Source organism: Procambarus clarkii, chromosome 13, assembly GCF_040958095.1.
Source record: "Procambarus clarkii isolate CNS0578487 chromosome 13, FALCON_Pclarkii_2.0, whole genome shotgun sequence".
Taxonomy (NCBI): domain Eukaryota; kingdom Metazoa; phylum Arthropoda; class Malacostraca; order Decapoda; family Cambaridae; genus Procambarus; species Procambarus clarkii.
This window is the reverse complement of record NC_091162.1, coordinates 25,450,820-25,476,233: the sequence shown is the minus strand read 5'-3', so window position 1 is coordinate 25,476,233 and position 25,414 is coordinate 25,450,820. Positions and strand designations below refer to the sequence as shown.

At 43.3% G+C, this 25,414-nt stretch overlaps 1 protein-coding gene across 1 annotated transcript in view; it reads left to right on the top strand.

Annotated features, from left to right (window-relative positions):
* Window positions 1-25,414, top strand: part of LOC138364518 (putative glycerophosphocholine phosphodiesterase GPCPD1 homolog 2) — a 118,928-nt gene that overhangs the window by 60,120 nt on the left and 33,394 nt on the right. The window contains exons 2-5 of the mRNA XM_069324170.1: window positions 5,237-5,388; window positions 5,618-5,752; window positions 12,713-12,830; window positions 18,365-18,534. Of these exons, the coding sequence (XP_069180271.1) occupies window positions 5,329-5,388; window positions 5,618-5,752; window positions 12,713-12,830; window positions 18,365-18,534 (483 nt within the window). The 5' untranslated portion in view covers window positions 5,237-5,328. The remainder of the gene's footprint in view (window positions 1-5,236; window positions 5,389-5,617; window positions 5,753-12,712; window positions 12,831-18,364; window positions 18,535-25,414) is intronic.

Below are 25,414 nucleotides of genomic sequence, written 5' to 3'. Positions count from 1 at the left end.
GAATGTCAGGATGAGAAGAGAGACAGAAAGACAATAGGAAAATGACATCGCAAGCAAGGCAAAGACTCAACCTAAATTGCTGCACAGCCACATCAGGAGAAAAACAACAGTAAAGGAACATGTAATGAATATAAGGATAGTGGCAGAAGGATTCACTACAAACAACAAGGAAGTGTGTGAGGAACTGAATAAGAAATTCCAGGAGGTCTTCATCTTAGAGCAAGGAGAGATTCCAGAGATAAGAGAGGGAATAGTTAACCAGGAACTAGAAGAGTTTGAGATTACCAGTGGGGAAGTAAAGAAGTGTCTGCGTGCGTGTGTGTGTGTGGGGGGGGGGGGGTGGTGGGTGTGTGGGGGGGGGGGGGTGGTGGGTGTGTGGGGGGGGAGGGGCTGTGCGCGTGTGTGTCGTGGGGGAGGTGGGCGGACATGATCACGACGTTAGAAATGTTCAGGTATAAATGGAGGTGGACAGCCAGTATTAAACATGGACAGAATAAGAACAACTATACACCAGGAAACTTGCCCAAATCGGCCTCGGGAATGTTACATGGAATATTACTTTAGTGTCAGGGAAGTGGAGTGGAATGAGCCGTTACGAGAGGTCCTGAAAGTTGTCTTCATAAATTGCTTTATAAATAAATATATCGGAACCCAGGAGGATTCCGGTACAGTTACACGTGTCGGGTGACTTTTGGAAGACAGGACCTGAGAGCTAACGCTCGACTGGAACACAATGGAAAGTTAATAAAAACATTGATGACAACCGTGTACATTTGGGTGTGAATAGTGAAGTAGGCGGAGCAGTGAGTGACATTACCAAAGGTGCAGGCAGCTGGCAGCCTCTGCTTGGTCCGCATTGCGGTAGTATTGACGTATTTTGCTGTTGAAGGTTCATTCTTGAGGTTCAGCATATTGCTCACGGGATATATTGTAAACTGTATGTATTTACTGTTTGTGTCTGCAGAATCCAGGTATTAGCTCTTGGACCCCGCCTTTCTAACCATGTTTGTTTATAATATATCTACTACATATATTTATCTCTAAAACGCGCGCGCGCACATTTTAGAATCGGAGTGGAATGCATTAGGAAGTAATGTGGTGGAGGCTGACTCCATACACAGTTTCAAATGTAGATATGATAGAGCCCAGTAGGCTCAGGAATCTGTACACCTGTTGATTGACAGTTGAGAGGCGGGACCAGAGAGCCGAGGCTCAACACCCGCAAGCACAACTAGGCGAGTCCATCCCTAGAAAGCAGCCCTTACCAAGTGTTTAACATCCGGGTACCTATTCACTGCTAGGTGAACAGGGAACATCAGGGTGAAAGAAACGAGTGTCCATTTATTTCCGCCTCGGTCTGTGTGTTTAGCAGCAGTTGAGATGTATTTCTTGCTTATCTCAATAAACATACTTGAACTTGAACTTTAGTAGCATATGGCATTGCAGTATGAGAGAGGATGGTGTGTGTGTGTGTGTGTGTGTGTGTGTGTGTGTGTGTGTGTGTGTGTGTGTGTGTGTGTGTGTGTGTGTGGAGAGATGAGTTACGGGCCCGTGGTGGCTGAACTTGAAGGTTGTCTGGTGGCAGTAGTACACTAACCTTGACCGGCCGCGCCAACATTTTCATGCTACTCTACGCTCTCTGAGTCAGCTGAGCATGCAAAGCCGTGGCTTTTTTATCCTTGGTACGAGGCGGACACCGGCTTCACCACTGCTACTCGAGACATTACAAATTAGTGCAATAAATCCCAAATTGTTCGGGTTTGGAGAATATTTGTCAAATATATAGATCTTAAAATATTCTCACACTTTGCACCTTCAAGATTACGCAAGTTAAACGGTTAGTAAATGGTGGTGGTGGTGGTGTTTGTTCACTTGAGACAAGTCAGTCTCAACTGCGTCTGGGTACACGTGGCGGGATAAACAACCCAGCTGCGTCTGGGTACAAGTGACGGGATAAACAACCCAGCTGCGTCTGGGTACAAGTGACGGGATAAACAACCCAACTGCGTCTGGGTACAAGTGACGGGATAAACAACCCAGCTGCGTCTGGGTACAAGTGACGGGATAAACAACCCAACTGCGTCTGGGTACAAGTGACGGGATAAACAACCCAGCTGCGTCTGGGTACACGTGGCGGGATAAACAACCCAGCTGCGTCTGGGTACACGTGACGGGATAAACAACCCAACTGCGTCTGGGTACAAGTGACGGGATAAACAACCCAACTGCGTCTGGGTACAAGTGACGGGATAAACAACCCAGCTGCGTCTGGGTACAAGTGACGGGATAAACAACCCAACTGCGTCTGGGTACAAGTGACGGGATAAACAACCCAACTGCGTCTGGGTACAAGTGACGGGATAAACAACCCAACTGCGTCTGGGTACACGTGGCGGGATAAACAACCCAACTGCGTCTGGGTACAAGTGACGGGATAAACAACCCAACTGCGTCTGGGTACAAGTGACGGGATAAACAACCCAACTGCGTCTGGGTACAAGTGACGGGATAAACAGCCCAACTGCGTCTGGGTACAAGTGACGGGATAAACAACCCAACTGCGTCTGGGTACACGTGACGGGATAAACCCCCCTTGGTGACAATTCCACCCCCCACCCGGTGACAATTGCACCTTCCCCCAGTGACAATCCCCCCCCCCCCGGTGACAATTCCACCCCCCCCCCAGTGACCTTCCCCATGACATTCCCCCCCAGTGACATTCCCCCCCAGTGACATTCCCCCCAGTGACATTCCCCCCCCCCCCCCGTGACATTCCCCCCCCCAGTGACATTCCCCCCCCAGTGACATTCCCCCCCCCAGTGACATCCCCCCCAGTGACATCCCCCCCCAGTGACATCCCCCCCCAGTGACATCCCCCCCCAGTGACATCCCCCCCCCAGTGACATTCCCCCCCCCAGTGACATCCCCCCCAGTGACATTCCCCCCCCAGTGACATTCCCCCCCCAGTGACATTCCCCCCCCCCAGTGACATTCCCCCCCCCAGTGACATTCCCCCCCCCCAGTGACATTCCCCCCCCCCAGTGACATTCCCCCCCCCCAGTGACATTCCCCCCCCCAGTGGACATTCCCCCCCAGTGACCTTCCCCCCCAGTGACCTTCCCCCCCCCAGTGACCTTCCCCCCCCAGTGACCTTCCCCCCCAGTGACCTTCCCCCCCAGTGACCTTCCCCCCCCCCAGTGACCTTCCCCCCCGTGACCTTCCCCCCCGTGACCTTCCCCCCCCAGTGACCTTCCCCCCCCAGTGACCTTCCCCCCCAGTGACCTTCCCCCCCCAGTGACCTTCCCCCCCCAGTGACCTTCCCCCCCCCAGTGACCTTCCCCCCCCAGTGACCTTCCCCCCCCAGTGACCTTCCCCCCCAGTGACCTTCCCCCCCCAGTGACATTCCCCCCCCCGAGTGACATTCCCCCCCCCCCCGAGTGACATTCCCCCCCCCCCCGAGTGACATTCCCCCCCCCCCCCGAGTGACATTCCCCCCCCCCGAGTGACATTCCCCCCCCCCCCCGAGTGACATTCCCCCCCCCCCGAGTGACATTCCCCCCCCGAGTGACATTCCCCCCCCCGAGTGACATTCCCCCCCCCCCCGAGTGACATTCCCCCCCCCCCCCCGAGTGACATCCCCCCACCCCCCGAGTGACATCCCCCCCCCCGAGTGACATCCCCCCCCCGAGTGACATTCCCCCCCCCCCCGAGTGACATTCCCCCCCCCCCGAGTGACATTCCCCCCCCCAGTGACATTCCCCCCCCAGTGACATTCCCCCCCCAGTGACATTCCCCCCCCAGTGACATTCCCCCCCCAGTGACATTCCCCCCCCCAGTGACATTCCCCCCCCCCCAGTGACATTCCCCCCCCCCCCAGTGACATTCCCCCCCCCCCCAGTGACATTCCCCCCCCCCCCAGTGACATTCCCCCCCCCAGTGACATTCCCCCCCCCAGTGACATTCCCCCCCCCCAGTGACATTCCCCCCCCCCAGTGACATTCCCCCCCCCCCCAGTGACATTCCCCCCCCCAGTGACATTCCCCCCCCCCCAGTGACATTCCCCCCCCAGTGACATTCCCCCCCAGTGACATTCCCCCCCAGTGACATTCCCCCCCCCAGTGACATTCCCCCCCCCAGTGACATTCCCCCCCCAGTGACATTCCCCCCCCCAGTGACATTCCCCCCCAGTGACATTCCCCCCCCCAGTGACATTCCCCCCCCAGTGACATTCCCCCCCCCCAGTGACATTCCCCCCCCCCCGAGTGACATTCCCCCCCCCCGAGTGACATTCCCCCCCCCCCCCCGAGTGACATTCCCCCCCCCCCCCGAGTGACATTCCCCCCCCCCGAGTGACATTCCCCCCCCCCCCCCGAGTGACATTCCCCCCCCCCCCGAGTGACATTCCCCCCCCCCCCCCGAGTGACATTCCCCCCCCCCCCCCCGAGTGACATTCCCCCCCTCGAGTGACATTCCCCCCCCCCCCGAGTGACATCCCCCCCCCCCCCCGAGTGACATCCCCCCCCCCGAGTGACATCCCCCCCTCCCCAGTGACATTCCCCCCCCCAGTGACATTCCCCCCCCCAGTGACATTCCCCCCCCAGTGACATTCCCCCCCCCAGTGACATTCCCCCCCCAGTGACATTCCCCTCCCCTGTGACATTCCCCCCCCCCCTGTGACATTCCCCCCCCCCTGTGACATTCCCCCCCCCCCTGTGACATTCCCCCCCTGTGACATTCCCCCCCCTGTGACATTCCCCCCCCTGTGACATTCCCCCCCCCCCCCCTGTTACATTCCCCCCCCCCTGTGACATTCCCCCCCCCCCAGTGACATCCCCCCCCAGTGACAATCCCCCCCCCCAGTGACAATCCCCCAGTGACAATCCCCCCAGTGACAATCCCCCCCCCTTCCCAGGTGACGCGAGGTTAATAAACCCAGCCCCCTCCAGGGTTCAGTATCCCCCCCCCAAGGGTTCATTACACCTTCCTCTCCTATCAGTGTTCGCTTCCAACCACTCCTTGCTCACTACACCCCTCTCTACAGCCTCTCCAGATTGCATACAAACTCCTTGAACCTTTTCTTCACTTTGCATTCCATGTAGGCCTATTCAGTACTGTTATTAAACCACTGTATAATGACTCGTATACTAGGGTATTCCTCTGATAAATTCATGCAATTGAACCACATCTTGCTTGATATTTTGTTATACTGTATTCTGAATGTCATTTCTTTTTTCAGATGTTTAAATAATAGACCTGTGGTTTTAGTTTTGCATTCTGATATTTGCAAACTTTACCTACTGATTCTCCCGTAACTGCTACAGCGTCAAAATGATTGAAAGTCGATTATGGACGTTTCGCGTGTCATGCCAGGTTGCAGCCGAGGAGCAGGTCTGTAATATCTAACTCTAACATTGTGCTCTTGTTTGATGTTAGGTGCTTGGTTACTATAAAGAGCAAGGCTGGGAAAGTACGGGTGCTTCAGGTATTTTGTATCTTTGAACATTATTACAGTGTAAATACAAAATTAGATTAGTTGATTGTTCCTTAAGTTAGTGTACCCCAGGCATGCTCAATAGAATGCTCAATTAATTCAGACATTTGAATCATTTTCATTCAGGTGTGTGTGGTGGGGAACTGTGAATCCCTTGGTACGTGGGACTCTCAACGGGTGATCCCACTCTACCAAGAAGACCCTGTTGTAGCCAGTGCTGATAATGTGTGGTCAGCTTCAGTTCAAATACCATTTCTAGGGGTAAGTTCAGTACAGTATTTGCAACCACTTTTGATGCTATTTACAGTTACAAATACTTTGAATGTTTTGAGAACATTGCAGTGTGGCTTTACCATGGGCCACATTTTTACTGGGATTTGTTTAATTTTGCATCGGTAATATAATGCTGAACAGCTGATCCTCATTCAGGTGGAATTGTTTGTTTGAATGGAATTGTTTGTTTCTACACACTTCCGGTGTATCCAGTTTTAGGTTATATACATTTTGTTTTCTCTCCAAAATAGATCATTGTGCTCTATGATAGATGACATGTACCATACTGCAGTGGCGTGTCGTGAAAAAATGCTAGGGTAAGCAAATGCACAGTTAAGATCTTTGAAGCTCAAGTATGAGTACTGTATTAATAAAAATATTAGGTCATTGAAATTTAAATAAGTTTGAGTATAAATACACACAGGGATGATGTAGCTCAAGCTATTCTCACCCTGTACAGCATAACGCATTTATATACAGTACTGTATACACACAATCACAATCAACATATTGCTGAACATTCAGGTTGATAAATGTATACATTCTTCCTGTACACACACAGTAGGATGCCAAATGTTTTTATAACTAAGTACATAGACATAAGCAGCAATAGAGAGGCAGTTAATACATTCAGAAAAATCAACAAAAGATTGTGATCTTGTTGCAAAATTCTTGTATCTCCCTAGAATATCATCAGTCTGTTCGTTCTTTCTCACTCAGGCTATTTGTTCAGGAAGTCCTTTTTATTATTTCTCTATACAGTACATTAATCAGTAAGCAGTCAAGACGTAATAGTTGAAACGTTAAAATACCACATAGTTTACACTTGGTTTCATTGTTATTAGCATCTGTTCCATATTCCCAGTAATATTTGTACTCAAGCCAAGCCGCATGTGTACTGAGTCACACTAAGCCTTTTTTCTTTTACTGTAAGTGAAATTTGTGTTTTGACTCGCATGCATGTAGTGTTGCATGGTTTGACTTCTATATTATACCTCTCCTCACCACTTCTACTTGTGCCAGAATATTAACAGTACAGTATTTTGCTTTTTATTTTTATGGTTAAAACACATTTAGTGCCAACTTGTGGTGCATTGGATCAACTCATCAGCCACCTTGTTGAGCACTACAGTATTCCAAGATGGAGTTCACATGAATTTCACTTTGTGACCTTTTAGTTTTATCCTTTTCATACAATCCTCCACTATGGGCATGGAGATTGGATTTCAACTATTTAATCAATCGGTTACTTCTCGGCTATTTATATACAAAACCATCTCTTTTGTTTGAACAACTACTTCCAAACCAGCCAGAATGGCCTTCAGTTCAGTTTATATGGATGAAATACAATTACCAAGTTGAAGTTCAATTTTCCTGTCCACAGTTCCATACTCCGTGTATTCCCCTTTCAGGGTACAACCAACCCGTCACAATGTACATGTAATCTCTTGGTAACAGAGATATCATGCTACTATACAAACACTGTCGTTGTCTTGGATCATGCAGTCTTTTTCATTTTGAGGGATACAATTTCTACTTCTTCCTTTCGTACCTTCCAGGGAAGAGCTCTGCTACACTGTCGAGAAGGTTGCAGCAGTCGGATACAGTATATTGAAATTCCTCGAGACCATTTGCCAATCCTGTTGTGTAGCATGAGTATCTGTTTCCTGGATGTTTGTCTCGCTCGAGCAAATCTGAATGCTTTGAAAAAGCTTATGCCTTCCTCTTCTCATGAAGCGAATAGATACTCTAGTGTTAGTGTCACGGATTCATCATCATACACACACACACTGCAACTTTAATTCTATTCTCATTATTTCAATCACTGTATTTGACACCCAAGAATAATCCTCATAGCTTTGTTTTGTATTAGATTTAGTTGTTTCATTCTGCCTTGCCCTGTGTAAGACAAAACTGGCATTGCATAGTCTATCAGGGACCGGACAGTGCTTATGTATAACATCCGCAAGATAGGTACTGTTCCCCAATACCTTCACCAGAAAAAGCTAGTGCCTTTACAAGATGGTTGACCTTTACACAAGGGCTGATAGGATTTATTTCAGCATTTTTACTCTCTCATGAATCCAACACACATGCCCAGATACTTGTACTTCTGAATACAGCTCAGTTTCTTTCCGTAGTGTTATATTTCTTCGTTTCCTACATTCATATTAATTTTTTCTGCATTTATAACTAAGCCTAACTTGTGACAAGCTGCTCCACGGCATGTTAAGAGTGGTTTGAATTTTGTTACCAGGAGTTCCTTATAAGAATGTCATCAGCATATATGATCGTTGTGACCACTGTGGGGGGGGGGGGATTAATCTGATGCTAATCAGTTCATTAATACATTGAATAAAGTGGGACTTAAAACTTCCCATTGGGAGGTACTTAATTGAAACATCTTTTCCTCTGACACACATTCTTGGTATAATACGCTTGATTGTTTCTTCCTTGTAGATAATTGTGTATCTAATACGGCAGTCTTCCTGGTATTCCCAGATTAGCTAATTCATATAAAATTACCTCCCGTTGGCTTTTATCAAATGCACCTTACAGGTCGACTGATACTCTACAATTGTCGTCCATATTAGACAAACACATTGAGACCACAGTACTTTTGCCCTTGATAAAACCAGAGGTTATTCGACATGTTATCTCCTACAAGATAGGGTAGCCTATTTAACAAGATACTTTCCATTATTTTACAAAAGCAGGATGTTAAGGATACAGGCCTATAACCTCCATTTGACTTGGGTATAGGAATGATAACAGCCTCCTTCAATTTTCTTGGTAATTTCTCTCCCTATAACTAGCATTAAGCAAACAATGTAAGAGACTAGGTTTCATACTGGCTAAATAATTAAGAATGTCATACAGTATGTTACTCCTTCATTTCCCAGAGCTTCCTAGGGTGTGTGTAACAAAAAAAAGGCCTGGTCAAAGGCCCGGGCTGCGGAGACGTTAAGTCCCGAAATCATCTCAAGATAACCCTCATTTCCCAGAGCAGTAGAGCTGCCACTTTTTATAGCATCAAGTAGCTCGTTGTAAGTAATTGATACATGTTACTGATCCTGTATTTAAAGGACATTGTTACTCAATTTTTAGTATTTTCACCTGAATTGATGGCGTTTCTCGTGTTTTCGGATAAGGACTGCATACTAGCATCACTAGCCCATTTGTATACTAACTCATTACAACCATTCATGGATCTATGAATTTGGTCTTGCAACCCCTGATTTTGTTTACTTCTCTCCTTATGTCTTTAAGGTTTTTAGTATTGGCAATTGATTAAGCAAACTCTTGCCAGTATGTATATGTTCTGTGCCTTCATCCTTGCCCGATTGCATTACATACCCACTTCCAACATCATATTGATCTTTTCCCTCATTCCATTTTTAACCATTCTGTGTGTGCTCCTTAACCTTCTCTCCCATTCCTTTACTTGCTTATCGTTAGAATATTTCAATTTCTAGGTCAATGTGCTTTGATTCTGCTACCCCCTAGTTACTTTTCCTATGTACTACTCTCTTCTCTTGACATCATCCCCAATAACTGCTGGGCAAGTTTGTCCGTTCCTGGTGTCAACACCAGTTTCTTCATTCTCCACTGCTTTAGCATTGTTCTGCAGTCTCTTATCATTTCTACTAGTTTCACTATCACTGCCTCATTGCCTTCTGTTTTTTCCCTCCCCTGGTTAGCACTTCCTAAAACTCATTCTCCACTTCTGACTTGCTGTTTTCTGAGTCAGTGTTCATTTCTAGCTTGCTCTGAAGATTATGCAATACTGTAATGTAATTCTGTATATTTGATAAATCCTTATCCCTGTTGTTCCTTTCATTTTTAACATTTGACAACAGAAGACCTACCCAAAAAAAACTCTTTGCATAAAGAGATTGGAAGAAAGTTTATTCCATTTTTTATATATTATTCCACAAATGTTAATGTCATCATTCAAGTACAGTATAGAGCTATGATAATGAGTACGAATGAATCTACGAATCTGAGAGAGAAATTGTCATGTGCTTCCTGCGTCTCTGTGAGGGACCTGGGTCTGGCCCTTGTCAATGGTAGGTCAAATAGAACTTCTGCAACTGATGTGATCATTTAGATCTTTTAGTGTGGAGTAATGTCAGGAAGATAACTTCAGGAAGCCATCAGGGCTGTGTCAGAAAGAGGCATTTCATTATGTTCAGTGCTGGATTTTTCATCTATTTTTAGGCTTTGTATGTTGACAGATTGATGATAGTATTATTGTTTGAATTAGTGTTCGGAACACTTTTTTAATAAACACGTTATTTACTGTTATGTTTCACTCGGTGATGTGTGGATGTTTTGAATTTTTTATTTTCCTCAGCCTACACGTATTGTTTTTTATTGTTTATTTCAACTAAGTTTTTTCTGCTCACAGCATACTGTATCATCATTTCCCATGATACAAATAGTTCCGCACAAATTCTTCTTCATGCAGCCGCATTCCTTCGTTCTCCAGATTTATGAGGAAATGAATTGCACAACTCAGGTCAACAATGGATCTCGAGTTGGAAAATCTTGCCTTTTGCAATTACTCGGTCACTATAGCAAAAACGTGGAAGCATGAAAAGAAAACCAAAATGGAGTTTAAAGGATTAAAAGCAACTTAAGCACCACTAGCAGCACATGACACTACCCTCACTCAGCGTAAAAACTAAACATAGAACTGACTGGGCTGCACCAAATGCAGCCCAACATTGCCATATGTAGTGCCAATAAATCCTATGAACAAATCCACAAGGGCCGTGACGAGGGTTTGAACCTACGTCCGAGATGATCCCAGACGCTGCCTTAACACTTTTGCCCACCGATGACAAAGTATGGAGTCAAAAATAAAAAAAAATTGGCTTGCTTTCGCTGCGATTTTGGACATTATATGCATATACCCCTTGAAGGGAATTTCATTGCGAATCCATTGATACCAAAATGAAAGACCTAGGACCAGAATTGAGGTAACAAAGTTGAAAAGAGCAAACCCATTTTATATTAGCGCTCACTGGGGTAACGTGCTGTCACTTTCTGTGGGTGGTACACCGTGCTTTTGGACTTTATATATGCATATACTCCTGTAGGGAATTCTATTGCAAACACAATGATACAAAAATGAAATACCTAATACGAGAATTGAGGTGACCGAAGTGAAAAGAGTGTACATACTTCATTGCTCTTTAGTGCTCCCGGGTAACTTGCTCTCACTTTCTCTGTTTTGTGTGAGTGGTACGCTAGGGTTTCAGACTTCATATGCATTTAATTGTGTAGAGAATTCTGTTGTGAACACATTGATATCAATTGGAAAACCTAGGATGAGAATTTGAGATGACAAAGTTGAAAAGAGTATACACTTTTCAGTATTACCGCGTGCTCGCTCCTCGCTCCTGCGAGCTCCCGCAGAATGTCCAAAACCACTAGGGTAGGAGAAATGCTCGCTCTCCCAAAGCGTGAAAGTGTAAATTAACATTTTCGTCCGGGAACGACGCAGCATTGCGTCATTTTTTTAGTAGATGCGATCCAGGGAACGACGCAGCATTGTGTCATTTTCAGCGGCAGATTGGCGGCGGCTTCGGGAGGGGCGCACAGCGGTTTTGGATATTATATGCATATACTCTTGTAGGGAATTTCGTTGCGAATACATTGATACCAAAATGAAAGACCTAGGACCAGAATTGAGGTAACAAAGTTGAAAATAGTATACCATTTTATTAGCGCTCGCTGGGATTATGCTACGTCACTTTCTCTGTTTGCTGTGGGTGGTATGCCTGGCTTTTGGACTTTATATTTGCATATACTCCTGTAAGGAATTCTATTGCGAACACAATGTTACCAAAATGAAAGACCTAGGACGGGAATTGAGGTGACAAACGTGAAAGGAGTGTACACATTTTATCGCTTTTATGCGCTCCTGGGTAACACGCGCACTCACTTTCTCTGTTGTGGATGGTACGCCGGGCTTTTGGAGTTTATATGTCTTTAGTCGTGTAGAGAATTCTATTGCAAACACAATGATACCAAATTGAAAAACCCTGGACGAGAATTGAGGTGACAAAGTTGAAGAGAGTATACACTTTTCAGAACTCCCGCGCGCTCCCGTGAAACGCTGGGACCCACTGGGCCTAGTTGAGGGCTGGCGGGCTGGGGCCGCCAAAGTGTTTAGAACATAAAATAGTAAGACATTGACACTGTGTGTAAATCACATACTTTTCATAAAAATTAATAGTGTAACAAAATTGCAGAATACATTTAATTTACAATATACAGTACAGTAATTCCTTGATAATGTGTGCAATGTTAAGTGTTCATACAAACTTTCCTGGCTTAATGCAGCTGCTGGTAGAAAAATATAGTATCGAGCACATTTTCATGAATGTACCAGACCAACACCGATAAGCAAAGTTATTGTACTATTTTTCCTGTTTTTTAATTTTCTATAATTTTCAAAGGGAAAATATTAAGTTTTTTGTTTGTTTGTTTACTGGGGAAGTCGTCTGGAAATGTTGCCACAGGGGTAAGTGTTGGCTGATTATTTGGTTATATCACAAGGATGCACCTGTACATATTCAGTGTTTTGCTCATGTTTTAGGTGTGAATTAAAATTTTTGTATGAGTTGCATTATCCAAAGGTTTGTTGTATTTTAATTTCTAAAATACTTATGAAAGTAGAGTACTGCATTGTACTGTTGTACTGTTCCATATTGTGACAGCCAATGATCATGTGTACGACGTTGTACGTATTTGTAAACTTTATCACCAGTTATGTTTCTTTCAAGACCTACATGCATACTAAGTCGTTCCTTGATCAGTAATTACATGGATTCTGTCCTAATGTACTCCTCAAGAAAGACTGAATATCCCATGTGGAAAAGCTTAGGTTTTCAAAAGCTCCTTTCCTTTGTTTATATTGACATCCTGTTTTGGCAGGTTGAGTATCGTTACTGTGTTTGCATCATTCTGGAGCCAAGGCCAGGGCTACACGATCGAGCTGTCGTTGTCAGACGATGGGAGACGAATATAGCACCACGCAAAATTCCTGATGCAGGTAAGTTTACTCACTTGGTCTATGTATTAATAATTTTCAATGTAGCTAACAAATATTTTTAGCAATTGTATTTGCATGGCTTATTCTTGTTTTTTTTTTTTTTTTTTTTTTTTTCCCCCTAAGCTTGGCATTGCACCAGCCCTGTTAGTGCTAATTCCAATGTATTTAGCAATCGATAACATTTTATATGAATGCATTCAAATCTTTAACAAATAACTATGATGTTGCTAGTGTAAATTTAGTTAAAAAAAATAATTTGAACTTGTTCAATTCATAATTGATGAATGCAACCCATCCTCTAAAAAAAATAATACTGTACTTAATGTAACTATTGATCAAACTTACAATGATATACTGTTGTACCCCAAAAAAGTTTTTGTACTAATGGAATACAGTATTTCAAATAGTAGGCCAAAAAAATTGGAACATTAACTATGCAACTTGATGTGCCCTAGGCCTGAGGAAGTAATCTTAGGATTAATTTAGTACATATACAATGTATACAAAGATGGGCACCTGTTCAACAAAAAGCACAAGAGGATTGTGATCCTTGCTTCAAAATGGACTGATGGGCCCAGTCGCAGCCCTCTTGGAAGAAAGGAACTTTGACTTGGTCCTCAGTCCTTGCCTTAAATATAAGTGAAATATTTAATTCAAATGTGCAATTCAAGAGGGCAGAAATCATTATTATTAATGATTTACTGTTTCTTTTGATAGAAAGCCCTATTGTAATATTTGCTGTAGATGGCATCTTTTTCCACATTATTAGCAGTCTCATCTGGGGGAGGATGGTAGCAAAGCTGCATATAAAGTACTGTAGAGCCAAGCTTACAAGGGAATTCCTGTAAGCTTCTGGACCATATTGTACCGCCTCCAGTCACGATGCAGGGTGGTAAACCCTTTATATACTATTTACTGGGCATTGGTCAGCAACTGACTGGAGCAAATTACGTTAACACAAATACTGCCAGACCTTCACAGTTCCTCCCCACTGTGAATTCATGATGAGAATGCTAATTACATAATTAGCTAGAGTGGTCAATTAGTCACACAGACAATTAATTGCACCTGAAACGTATCTCAACAAGCTCAACACTGTTTCCCTTAACAGCTCTCTCTCATTAAGTAATGTGCAACCCTTATGTTGTTAATTACCCCTTAACTAACTCTCAGTTATTCCTTAAGTCATCAACCCAACTTAAAGAACACAAAGTAACCCCATGTTACATAGGTCACACTTAGTGGCATAACAACATAAATGCACAGCCCACACACGGTTGCAGCTCTCTGCAACACGGTAATTACTGTACCCTTACAGTAATGACACGGTTTGGCAACACAGAAGTATACCTACATTACTGCCCCCTCTAATCTTGCAACAGTTGCAAGGAACTACTGTGTGGAATCACTACTCTAGCAAAACAATTTACGTTAATATAAGACACCGTCGCTACACTGACAGCTGGCACTAATTTTCATAATTAGGCAGATTAACCAACCAATTGCTTACTCTGTCATTAAGGACTGTGAATTCCCCCTGAATAATTAAAGGGACCTCCTTAAATCAACACCACAGTGCCTATCTTGAGGTTATCACAAGATGATTTTGGGGCTTTAGTGTCCCCGGTCCTCGACCAGGCCTCCACCCCCAGGAAGCAGCCCGTGACAGCTGACTAACACCCAGGTACCTATTTTACTGCTAGGTAACAGGGGCATAGGGTGAAAGAAACTCTGCCCATTGTTTCTCGCCGGCGCCCGGGATCGAACCCAGGACCAAAGGATCACAAGTCCAGTGTGCTGTCCGCTCGGCAGACCGGCTCCCTTAGGTCCCGTTATATTAGGCTGACTAACACGTTATATTACTGCCTAGGGCAGTAATATAACGTATTCCAAACAAGAACACTGCCCAAACATACAAACATAATGATGCCGTCAGGATACACCACATGCTAATGACATCACTATGCAGTCAGTCAGCAATCACAATTTCTGACTCACCACACAACACCATAATAATATACATGCAAATGAAACACATGGAAATGGTACACACTAATCAATGATCATAAATCAAATAGCTTACCCATCATGCATCCACATAAATTTACATATAATAAAATATCACTAGAGAAATTATACATAATTATACAGACCTCAGGGTGTCCACTGACAACCCTACTTCACTGGCCTGCCTACCTCTGCAATGATATAATTAACATGCGGCAACATGGCATTAATCTTGACTCTGAACGATATATATTGAATCGACAGATCAACAATCACTTGTATGGTAGAAATATCTACACTGACCGGTTTACATACTTGAGTCAGTCTACACACAAAATATATCTATATACATTTACATGTGTGGTTCTTTGTATACCCCCACATGTCACAACAGTCACCTTGACGTCAGTACAGACAGCTGCCTCTCAGCTGCTTCCCTCGCCTGGCAGGCGCTATGGGACAACCAACCCGTTCTCGCAAATTCGTAAAGTCAATATTGACTTATTAACTACGTGCATAGGTGATATACTAAACATAATAGATACCCTTAAAAAGATTCATAGAAAACACCGACCTTACCTAACCTTGTTAGTATCTTAAGATAAGCATCTTATTGCTTCGTAATTACAATTATTACTTAACCTATACCTATTATAGGTTAGGTAATAATTGTAATTACGAAGCAATAAGATGCTTATCTTAACATACTAACAAGGTTAGGTAAGGTCGGTGTTTTCTATGAATCTTTTTAAGGGTATCTATTATGTTTAGTATATCACCTATGCACGTAGTTAATAAGTCAATATTGACTTATTAAATTTGCGAGAACGGGTTGGGGACAACGCAGCTGGTATCGGAATTAACATCAGTCCAGAGACACTGCATACATTGCATAATAATGAGTACTCACGTTACCACTTTACATACATTCCCCGGTCACAGCCTCACCTGCAGAAAAACACCTAGCTCGCTCCCACGTGCGTCGACTAGGTGTGGCCCTAGGGAGTGTGGCCAAAGCATGTGTGGCCACCCCATGGCCCTAAGGGGGTGGCCATGAGGAGTGCGAGGCAGTCGTGGCGCCTTGCCTTGGAGGAGGGGGCGCACGGTGTGGCCGGTGTGGCCAGGGTGTAGTCATCGTGTGGCCCCACGGTGTCTGGCCACGGAGTGGTGCGGCACGGGGTAGCCGAGACCTCATGCTGGAGCCTCAGGCGTAGATAACGTGGGTGGAATTTTACTCACACCCACACACACACACACCATGAGCATGGCTCACTCATACACCGGGTGTGATAATGGCGGGTGACACAACATGGTGGACATGGCAAGGTGGAATTTCAAAGTCCAACAGGGCCTGTAATTTCCTGAATATTACATTAGGACCCTCCTGAACACTGGGAGGCCCTGCCCGATTCCACCACTTGCCAGTTATCAAGACAGGATAACACACACCAGATGTGAGCAACACATCTGAGGCTTGCCTGGTGCCTCATGGGTGAGCACTGTCTGCTAGAGTCTTACACAGTTCTTTCCTTACTCCTTGGCACAAGATCACGCAAATTGGATCCAGACACGATCCACAGTGGCAGGATTACCGTGCGTGATGGGTAATGAAGATAACACAGCGATAACAGGCGTGGAGGTGGCAGACACGCCACCCCCCCATCTTCCTGGGCATCCAGTCCGCTTGCTCGCCCTCTCTAGACTCCTGATTTGGCGGGCCAGTGAAACTTAAAATGCCTGTCTTTCTCCCCCCCCCACCTTGTCTTAACCAATCAGAACAAAGCCGGCACAGCCTATCGTGCCGCTTCCAATTACAGCCGTTCACGCCTAAACATCACCTCAAGGCTGAGATGCCTAGACGAATCATAGGTGAGATGCCTTGAGGCGTCCTGTGACGTCACAAGGCGGGGGAAGCCTAGGTGAGGGAGGCGACGTTCACCCCCCCCCCTGTCCCCCCACCTCCCATAAAACAGTTGGCTAGTGAGTGCAAGTACCCTTTTATACCACACTCACTCTCACAAGTCCCATTTCTCAGAAAACAGACTAAATTCTGTAACTCTCTACAGAGCAGTCAAAGACTCATGGCTAGTCTTAAACGATGGTACTTAGCATAAGCTTTCATCCAACATCACACAAGTACTGGTAGTTTGAAAACTTCTTGTCTAGAGTGCACCCTACACTCTAGCCTAATCTAGTAAAACTAGCTGAGGGAATTTCCATTCCCTCACAAAAATGCTATAATATATTACTCAGGATGCACTGAATCTTGGCAGCTAATATATATAAGCCAGCATTTAAGTTATATGCATAAATTTTGGAAACATTGTTGCCCATCAGAATACTGTAATATATTTCACAGCAGGCACTGAATTTACATGCATCTCCTATCTGGGAAAGCAATGAACCAAATTTAAGTAGGTCTCACAGTGGGGCAACAGACTGACACTAGTTGAGTATATATAACTCAATTGTCATCAGAACCTGCATGACTAATATGGCCCAAATGTTTGCAATAATCAGCTGTCCACAAATTTCTCAGCCTTTATCATTGTCATGGATCAAATAGTCATCTACCAAATCGTGCAACATCTAACTAATATCGTAGCATTGACTATATCTTCTGTTATTGAATAAATTGCACCATTTCATGCTAAATACAAGATACTTGTCTGTGCATTGGACATAGACATGCAGTCCATGTGGTCTGAGAGCCTTTACAGGTGTTCTTGATAAAACCAACCTCTGCATCCTCCATCTCCCATTCAGAAAGTCTCTTGCTGGGCCACCATGGCTTGCTGTTCTCGCCAACTGTTCCAATGCTATTCACATATATAATACTGTAATCTCCCTTTCATCTGTGTACTGTATTAGTTTAATAGGTCCTGTACTGGTTTTCAACAGTTAACACTGATCTCCAGTCATAACTTTGTCATCGAATGTACATGGAAAAGTATATCCAATAATCTTGACACTGTTTACCCTAAATTTTTCCAGGAATATTTGTTAATGCAGACCTACGCACGCACATTTGGTGAATGTGTCCATTGGTATTTGTCATATTTTCCCACCCAATGAACACTGATCTTGTTCTTTAATGAACATGCTATGCCAAGTCTGCCATATGAGAAAAATCTTTACATACTCCTTCCCTTACTTCAGGTGCATAGTGAGGGACCAGACTACAAGTGTGTTAGCAGCAATGTTAACCCTTTCTTCTCTCCACCTTTGAACTGCTATTTTGTAGTATAATAATTTTTTTTGTTTTTAATCTTTCTTTCCTAGCATGGCACAGACTTATCCATAAGGTAACACAGTATTAATTCTAACTTTCCTAATTGTTTAAAGCTTCATGTTTTGATATAGGTAATATCACCGGGTGTGATGCCTTCAGTTTTGAGTCGTCAATGCTTGTTGCAGTCTAAAATTTCATCTTTGTAAAGGCAACTTTGTATAGTTTCCTTTTTATGGTACTGTATTTTGTTTTCATTATTACAAATTCTGTTCAGTTTAAACTTCTTTACCATCAGTGAGCAGTCTTCCTGAACCACAAATAGATCACTTTGGCTCATATGGTGGGTTTGAACGAGTTGACCAAGGGTGGCTGGTGAAGGACTCGTTGGTACAGCTGCGGCTCTGTAAATCCACCCTTTACAATGATCCTGTGATGCTCTTCAAGAGGAGGTACCAAAATAAGAATGTAAGTATTAGAAGATGTGTGAGAATTTGAATTGAATTCATTATTGACCAAGGTGTGAGGTTATTGTTTCTGGAAAGACCATTTCTCTTATTGTCTGGAACCCCTCTCTAAATTTAACCCTCAAACCGCTAGGGGCCCTAATGGAATTAACACCCACAGGCACAACAAAAAAAAAAATCCAAAAAATTCTTTCGTCTTATAGAAGTGTTCATTTTTGTTCCCTGATCACGGAAAAAATAACAAAAAAATTGTAGGTGGCATATTTTAGCCGCAATAGGGTAGGGAAGTGTGGCAAAAAAGGGGCGTTGGAAGAGCCTTCGCCAGACGAGGTCTACTCCGCCCGAGCTGTCAGACGGCAGTTGCCACAAATATATTATTACCTAATTATTTCAATGTCTCTGATTTTTTTTTAGTTTTTTTGCAGTAATATTATTCCATACAGTGAATTGTGGTATATTTATATAATAAAATGTGTGAACCATCGCTGTACTCAAAAATTATGGTGTGCATACTAGTGATTCAATTATGTTCATAAAACAATAAACAAATAGTTTTGCTGCTGTTACACTATATACTCAGGTTATATATAAGTATCTGCGTGTTTTGTTCACCATAACGAACTACTAAGTTGGTCTTGTGAGTCAAAAAGCAACGAGGAGTGACTGCCACACACCAGCCAGCCACTCCCTCCCTCAACAACACCTCACTCGCCCTCATTCTCCTCCCACAATGCTGTTTTGCATTTATTCACTATACACAGACGTTATATATACGTATTTACATGTTTTGTTCACCATAACTGTACATCTAAGCTTGTATGGTGAGTAAAGGCACAAAGATGTAGCTATTCACACAGTCGGCTGGTGAAGGCCGCCCTCAAGGCCAGACGCACTAATATTTCTCCTCCAACAATATTGTTTGTGGTGTTATTACGCTATATACACACATTATATATAAGTATCTACCTGTTTTATTCCCCATACCTGTACAAATAAGCTGGTATGGTGCCCAAAGACCATAGTGGCCACCAGTAAACATGACAAGTCGTGCAGACCACGCATTTCCCTCACCAAAATGGCGGTTCTCAACCTACTCCTCTTGCTGTTATCTCACACTATAAACACGTTATATACAGGTATAAGTATCTACATTTGTGTTCACCATAGCGAACCACTAAGCTGGTATGGTGAGTGCAGTCAATAAAAGGTGGCCACACAAAGTCAGAAGACAACGCCACCACCCTCCCTCCCACAGCATTACTTCTCCCTCCATGGCGCACAGTGCTAAATATCACCACAATCCTGCAATTATCAGAATCCTGGTCAGTTTTATCACAGTCAGGGGTCTTCTATAATACTATCATCGCTAAATAATAGCAGTATCATATACATTATGGCATTTGTAGGCGATGCTGTGGTCAAAAGCTGAACAACGGGGCTGTGAGCTCGTGCTGCGTGCGCCAGCCTTGGTGGCTTGCTCAATACTGACGCTCAAACACCCAAGAATGTTGGCCTGGATTTTTTTCTAGGTGGCATCTGGCAACTATTGGTCGTGGCTGCACTATAGCTGCCCCTATCCCAGGCGGGGCGTTTAAATTATAGCGCTAGACACGAAAGCATATATAAATGATGTGCGCGGTTTCGGTTTTGTCACTGATATCATATATGTATGATATGCGCGGTTTAAGGGTTAAGGTGTAAAGGCATTGCTGTCAGATGGCATTCACCAGTTTTTTTGTCATTTACAAAAGTAATCCAAAATATGGTTGCAATTGGTTGGAAGTGCCAAGTTTACAACACACAATGAAGAAAGTCATTATGAGTACTGTACAATGTAACTGTTAATTTTGTATTTGTTCAAGCTTGCTTTACTGAAAAGGCAGCTTTTGTTAGGTAATATGCCATGTCTTCTCTTTTTGTGTTATTACTCTCAAATGTTTTATTGCATTAGTGTGATTTTTAGCAGTGGTACAATTGTCTCTTAACCCTTAAACTGCGCAACGCGCCTGCAGGCTCACGTCTGGTTTGCGCAACGCGCCTCCGGGTATTTGTATTTTTCACGTTCCATTCAAAACTCCCGCGGCTACATGGGGTTCACATCAGCTTCCTCAGGGCTCTTGTAAACAGACGCCATCTTTAAAAAAAATCGTGGTCCACATTCCCGGGTGTGGGAGCCTCAGTAGTGTGTGAGCAACCAAGGCTGGCGCTCGCAGCATGAGCGCACAGCACTGCTGTTCAGCATGTGACCACAGCATCGCCTAATAATGCCAAAATATATATATAACTTGTATTATTTAGTTATGATAGTGTTATATTAGAGCCTGAGTGTGATAATGACTGGGTACAATGTTCAAATATCAGTGATTCAATGCTGTTCACGATGTTCACAGCGCTAGCCACAGCACCACAGCATTATTTCGTTCATCTAGGAATCTTCAAATGATTTCTTAGGTTCCTTTTCAAAATAAACGTGTGGTCAATTATTCATTTACAGGAATTAGTGACCAGGATTGTGATAATAGCAGGATTGTGGTTATAATTAGCGTTGTGCGTAGTATTGTGGAAGGAGGAATTTTGATGAGGGAGGGCGATAATTGAGGTAGCCTCATTGTGTGTGTGTGGCTGCCACTCTTGTTTTGCTCACCATACTACATAAGAACATAAGAACATAAGAACAAAGGTAACTGCAGAAGGCCTATTGGCCCATACGAGGCAGCTCCTATTCTATAACCACCCAATCCCACTCATATACTTGTCCAACCCGTGCTTGAAACAATCGAGGGACCCCACCTCCACAATGTTACGCGGCAATTGGTTCCACAAATCAACAACCCTGTTACTGAACCAGTATTTACCCAAGTCTTTCCTAAATCTAAACTTATCCAATTTATACCCATTGTTTCGTGTTCTGTCCTGAGTTGATACTTTTAATACCCTATTAATATCCCCCCGGTTATGTCCATTCATCCACTTGTAAACCTCTATCATGTCACCCCTAACTCTTCGCCTTTCCAGTGAATGCAACTTAAGCTTTGTTAATCTTTCTTCATATGAAAGATTTCTAATTTGGGGAATTAACTTAGTCATCCTACGCTGGACACGTTCAAGTGAATTTATATCCATTCTATAATATGGCGACCAAAACTGAACTGCATAATCTAAATGGGGCCTAACTAGAGCAAGATATAGCTTGAGAACCACACCAGGTGTCTTGTTACTAACGCTGCGATTAATAAATCCAAGTGTCCGATTTGCCTTATTACGAACATTTATGCATTGATCCTTTTGTTTTAAATTCTTACTAATCATAACTCCCAGATCCCTTTCGCAATCCGACTTCGCAATCACAACACCATCTAGCTCGTATCTTGTAACTCTATCATCATTACCTAACCTCAGAACTTTACATTTATCAGCATTAAACTGCATCTGCCAATCCTTTGACCATTTCAAAACCCTATCTAGATCAACTTGAAGTGATAGTGAGTCCTCCTCCGAATTAATTTCCCTACCGATTTTCGTATCATCGGCAAATTTGCAAATGTTGCTACTCAAACCTGAATCTAAATCATTTATATATATTATAAACAACAGAGGTCCCAGGACAGAGCCTTGAGGCACTCCACTTACAACATTTTCCCACTCTGACTTGATTCCATTTATACTAACTCTCTGTTTCCTTTGGTATAGCCATGCCCTAATCCAGCTTAATATAGCACCCCCAATACCATGAGACTCTATCTTTTTAATCAGTCTTTCATGTGGCACTGTATCAAAAGCTTTGCTAAAGTCAAGGTATACAACATCGCAATCCTTACCACTATCAACTGCCTCAACAATGCTAGAATAAAAAGATAACAAATTTGTTAAACATGAACGGCCATTTATAAAACCATGTTGCGACTCAATTATTAATTTATGTTTTTCAAGATGAAGACGAATTTTATTTGCTATTATAGATTCGAGTAACTTTCCCACAATAGACGTTAGGCTAATTGGTCGATAGTTAGACGCAAGTGATCTATCTCCTTTCTTAAAAACTGGTATCACATTAGCAACTTTCCAAAACTCTGGCACTCTGCCTGACTCTATTGATTTATAAAATATGGTTGACAGTGGGTCACAAAGCTCCTCTTTGCATTCTTTAAGCACCCTGGCAAACACTTCATCCGGCCCTGGGGATTTGTTTGGTTTGAGTTTTACTATTTGTTTAAGAACATCCTCCCTGGTAACTGCTAAACTCGTCAACCTGTCCTCGTCCCCACCCACATAGACTTGTTCGGCTGAAGGCATATTGTTAAGTTCCTCTTTAGTAAATACAGATACAAAATATTTATTAAAAATACTACTCATCTCTTCATCACTATCTGTTATTTGACCTGTCTCAGTTTTTTAATGGACCTATCCTTTCCCTAGTCTTAGTACGATATAACTGAAAAAACCCTTTAGGATTTGTCTTTGCTTGCCCTGCTATGCGAACTTCATAGTTTCTTTTTGCTTTCCTTATCTCTTTTTTAACATTTCTAACCAGTTGTATGAATTCCTGTTCTAAAGTGACCTCCCCATTTTTAATCCTTTTGTACCAAGCTCTCTTTTTACCTATAAGGTTCTTCAAATTCTTTGTTATCCACTTTGGGTCATTAGTATTCGATCTATTCAATTTGTATGGTATACTACGTTCCTGTGCTTTGTTTAGAATATTCTTAAATAAGTTATATATTGAATCCACATCGAAATCCCCATTTAAGTCACCTATCGCTGGGTTCATGTCTCGCTCCAAGACCGGCCCACACCCCATACCCAAGACTTTCCAATCAATTTGACCCAAAAAATTTCTTAGGCTATTAAAATCAGCTTTTCGAAAATCTGGCACTTTAACAGAATTTTCTCCTACTGGTCTATTCCATTCTATGCTAAATCTGATTTCTTTGTGATCACTGCTCCCTAGCTCACTCCCTATTTCGATGTCATTAATTTGCGTTTCCCTGTTAGTTAACACTAAATCTAAAATATTATTTTCCCGTGTTGGTTCCTTAATGTGTTGCGTAAGAAAGCAATCGTCAATTAATTCTAGAAAATCTTCTGCTTCACTATTCCCTGTTTTGTTCAACCAGTTTATTCCGCTAAAATTAAATTCACCCATGACATAAATACTGTTAGATCTAGATGCTCTAGATATTTCATCCCATAGATGCTTTGCTTCCATTCTGTCTAAATTTGGTGGCCTATATATTACTCCTATTATAATATTATTAGCTTTTTCGTTTAATTCAATCCAAATAGTTTCTGTGTGTGGCTCTGTTTTGATTCCCTCTTTGAGACTACATTTCAAATTGTCCCTAACATATATGGCTACTCCACCTCCTCGTCTAATATATCTATCTGTGTGAAATAGTTTAAATCCATATATTTGATATTCAGCTAATAGTTCTCTATTTTCTACATTCATCCACGTTTCGGTAAGTGCAATAATATCTATTTTTTTCTGTGCAGACAAGAGCATTTAATTCGTTAATTTTATTTCTTAGACTTCTACTGTTAGTGTAATATACCCTAAGTGAATTGTTTTTTTGCGGACCTTCTCTTTCCCTGATCATTTTGCCAATTCCTTTCTCCCACAAACACATACTTTTATTACCTCCTTCCTCCAAATCAATTCCCATACCTCTATCTACTACAGTTTAAACCCAAACAAACACCTCTAACCACTTCTTCTAACGAGTTCGCAACAGCAACAACCCAGCTCTCGATAGATGCACCCCATCACGAGCATACATTTCATTTCTTCCATAGAAGTGTTCCCAGTTGTCTATGAAAGATATTGCATTTGATTTGCAATATCTTTCCAGCCGGCAATTGACACCAAGTGCCCTCGATATCCATTCATTTCCCACTCCCTTTCTTGGAAGAATGCCACATATGATCGGATTCCTCCCTTGCTCCTAACTAACTCTATGGCTGTTTTATACCTCTGAATCAGTTCCTCACTCCTAACTCGACCAACATCATTTCCTCCCACGCTAATGCAAATAATGGGATTGTTCCCATTACCAGCCATAATATCATTCATGTTGTTTATAATATCACCAATGCCAGCTCCGGGATAGCAAACCCTTAACCTGTTCCCCCTATCTCTAGCACAAAACGTTCTATCCAAATACCTTATCTGGGAATCTCCCACAACTAATGTTTGCTTAGGTACTTCCTTTACTTTCTGAGGGGCCTGCGCTTCCTTTCTCTTCGTTGCTTTCCCTTTTGCGCGATCCACAGTCTCTCCACAGCACTCGTCCTCCAAAACGTCAAATGAATTAGAAGTTGCTATGGCGTTTGAAGGCGGCTTTATCAAAGTCTTCTTAAGGCCCCTGTCTTTCACAACTCTCCAAGACGAGGTCCCTTTACTGCTGGTCTCCTCCTTCATTACTTCTCGTTGTTCTTTCAGCTGACGCACCTCCTCCCGCAGAAAGTCCAACTCTGTCCTCAGGGCTCCCACTAGAGTCACCAGGTCCTTAACTACAACTTCCATATTGCAATGATAATATAACATTACTAGCTTGGTGGTTCGCTATGGGCAACACATATGTACATGGGTATATATAGTGTGTGTATATAGTGTAAGAACAGCAACAGGAGAATGTTGAGAGGAGCTATTTCGGTGAGGGAGGTGACGTAATCGTAGCGTCGTCTGCTGTGTGATTTTTCATGCAGTGTATGGTGGCCACTGTACTGTTTGGACACAATACCGGCTTACTTCCATAGTTCTGGTAAATAAAACATGTAGATAGGTATATAGAACATGTGTAATAAGAACTATAATAATATGGTGGGAGGAACAATGTTGGCGAGTAAGATGTTGGAGTGAGTGAGACTGGCTGGGTGAGGCT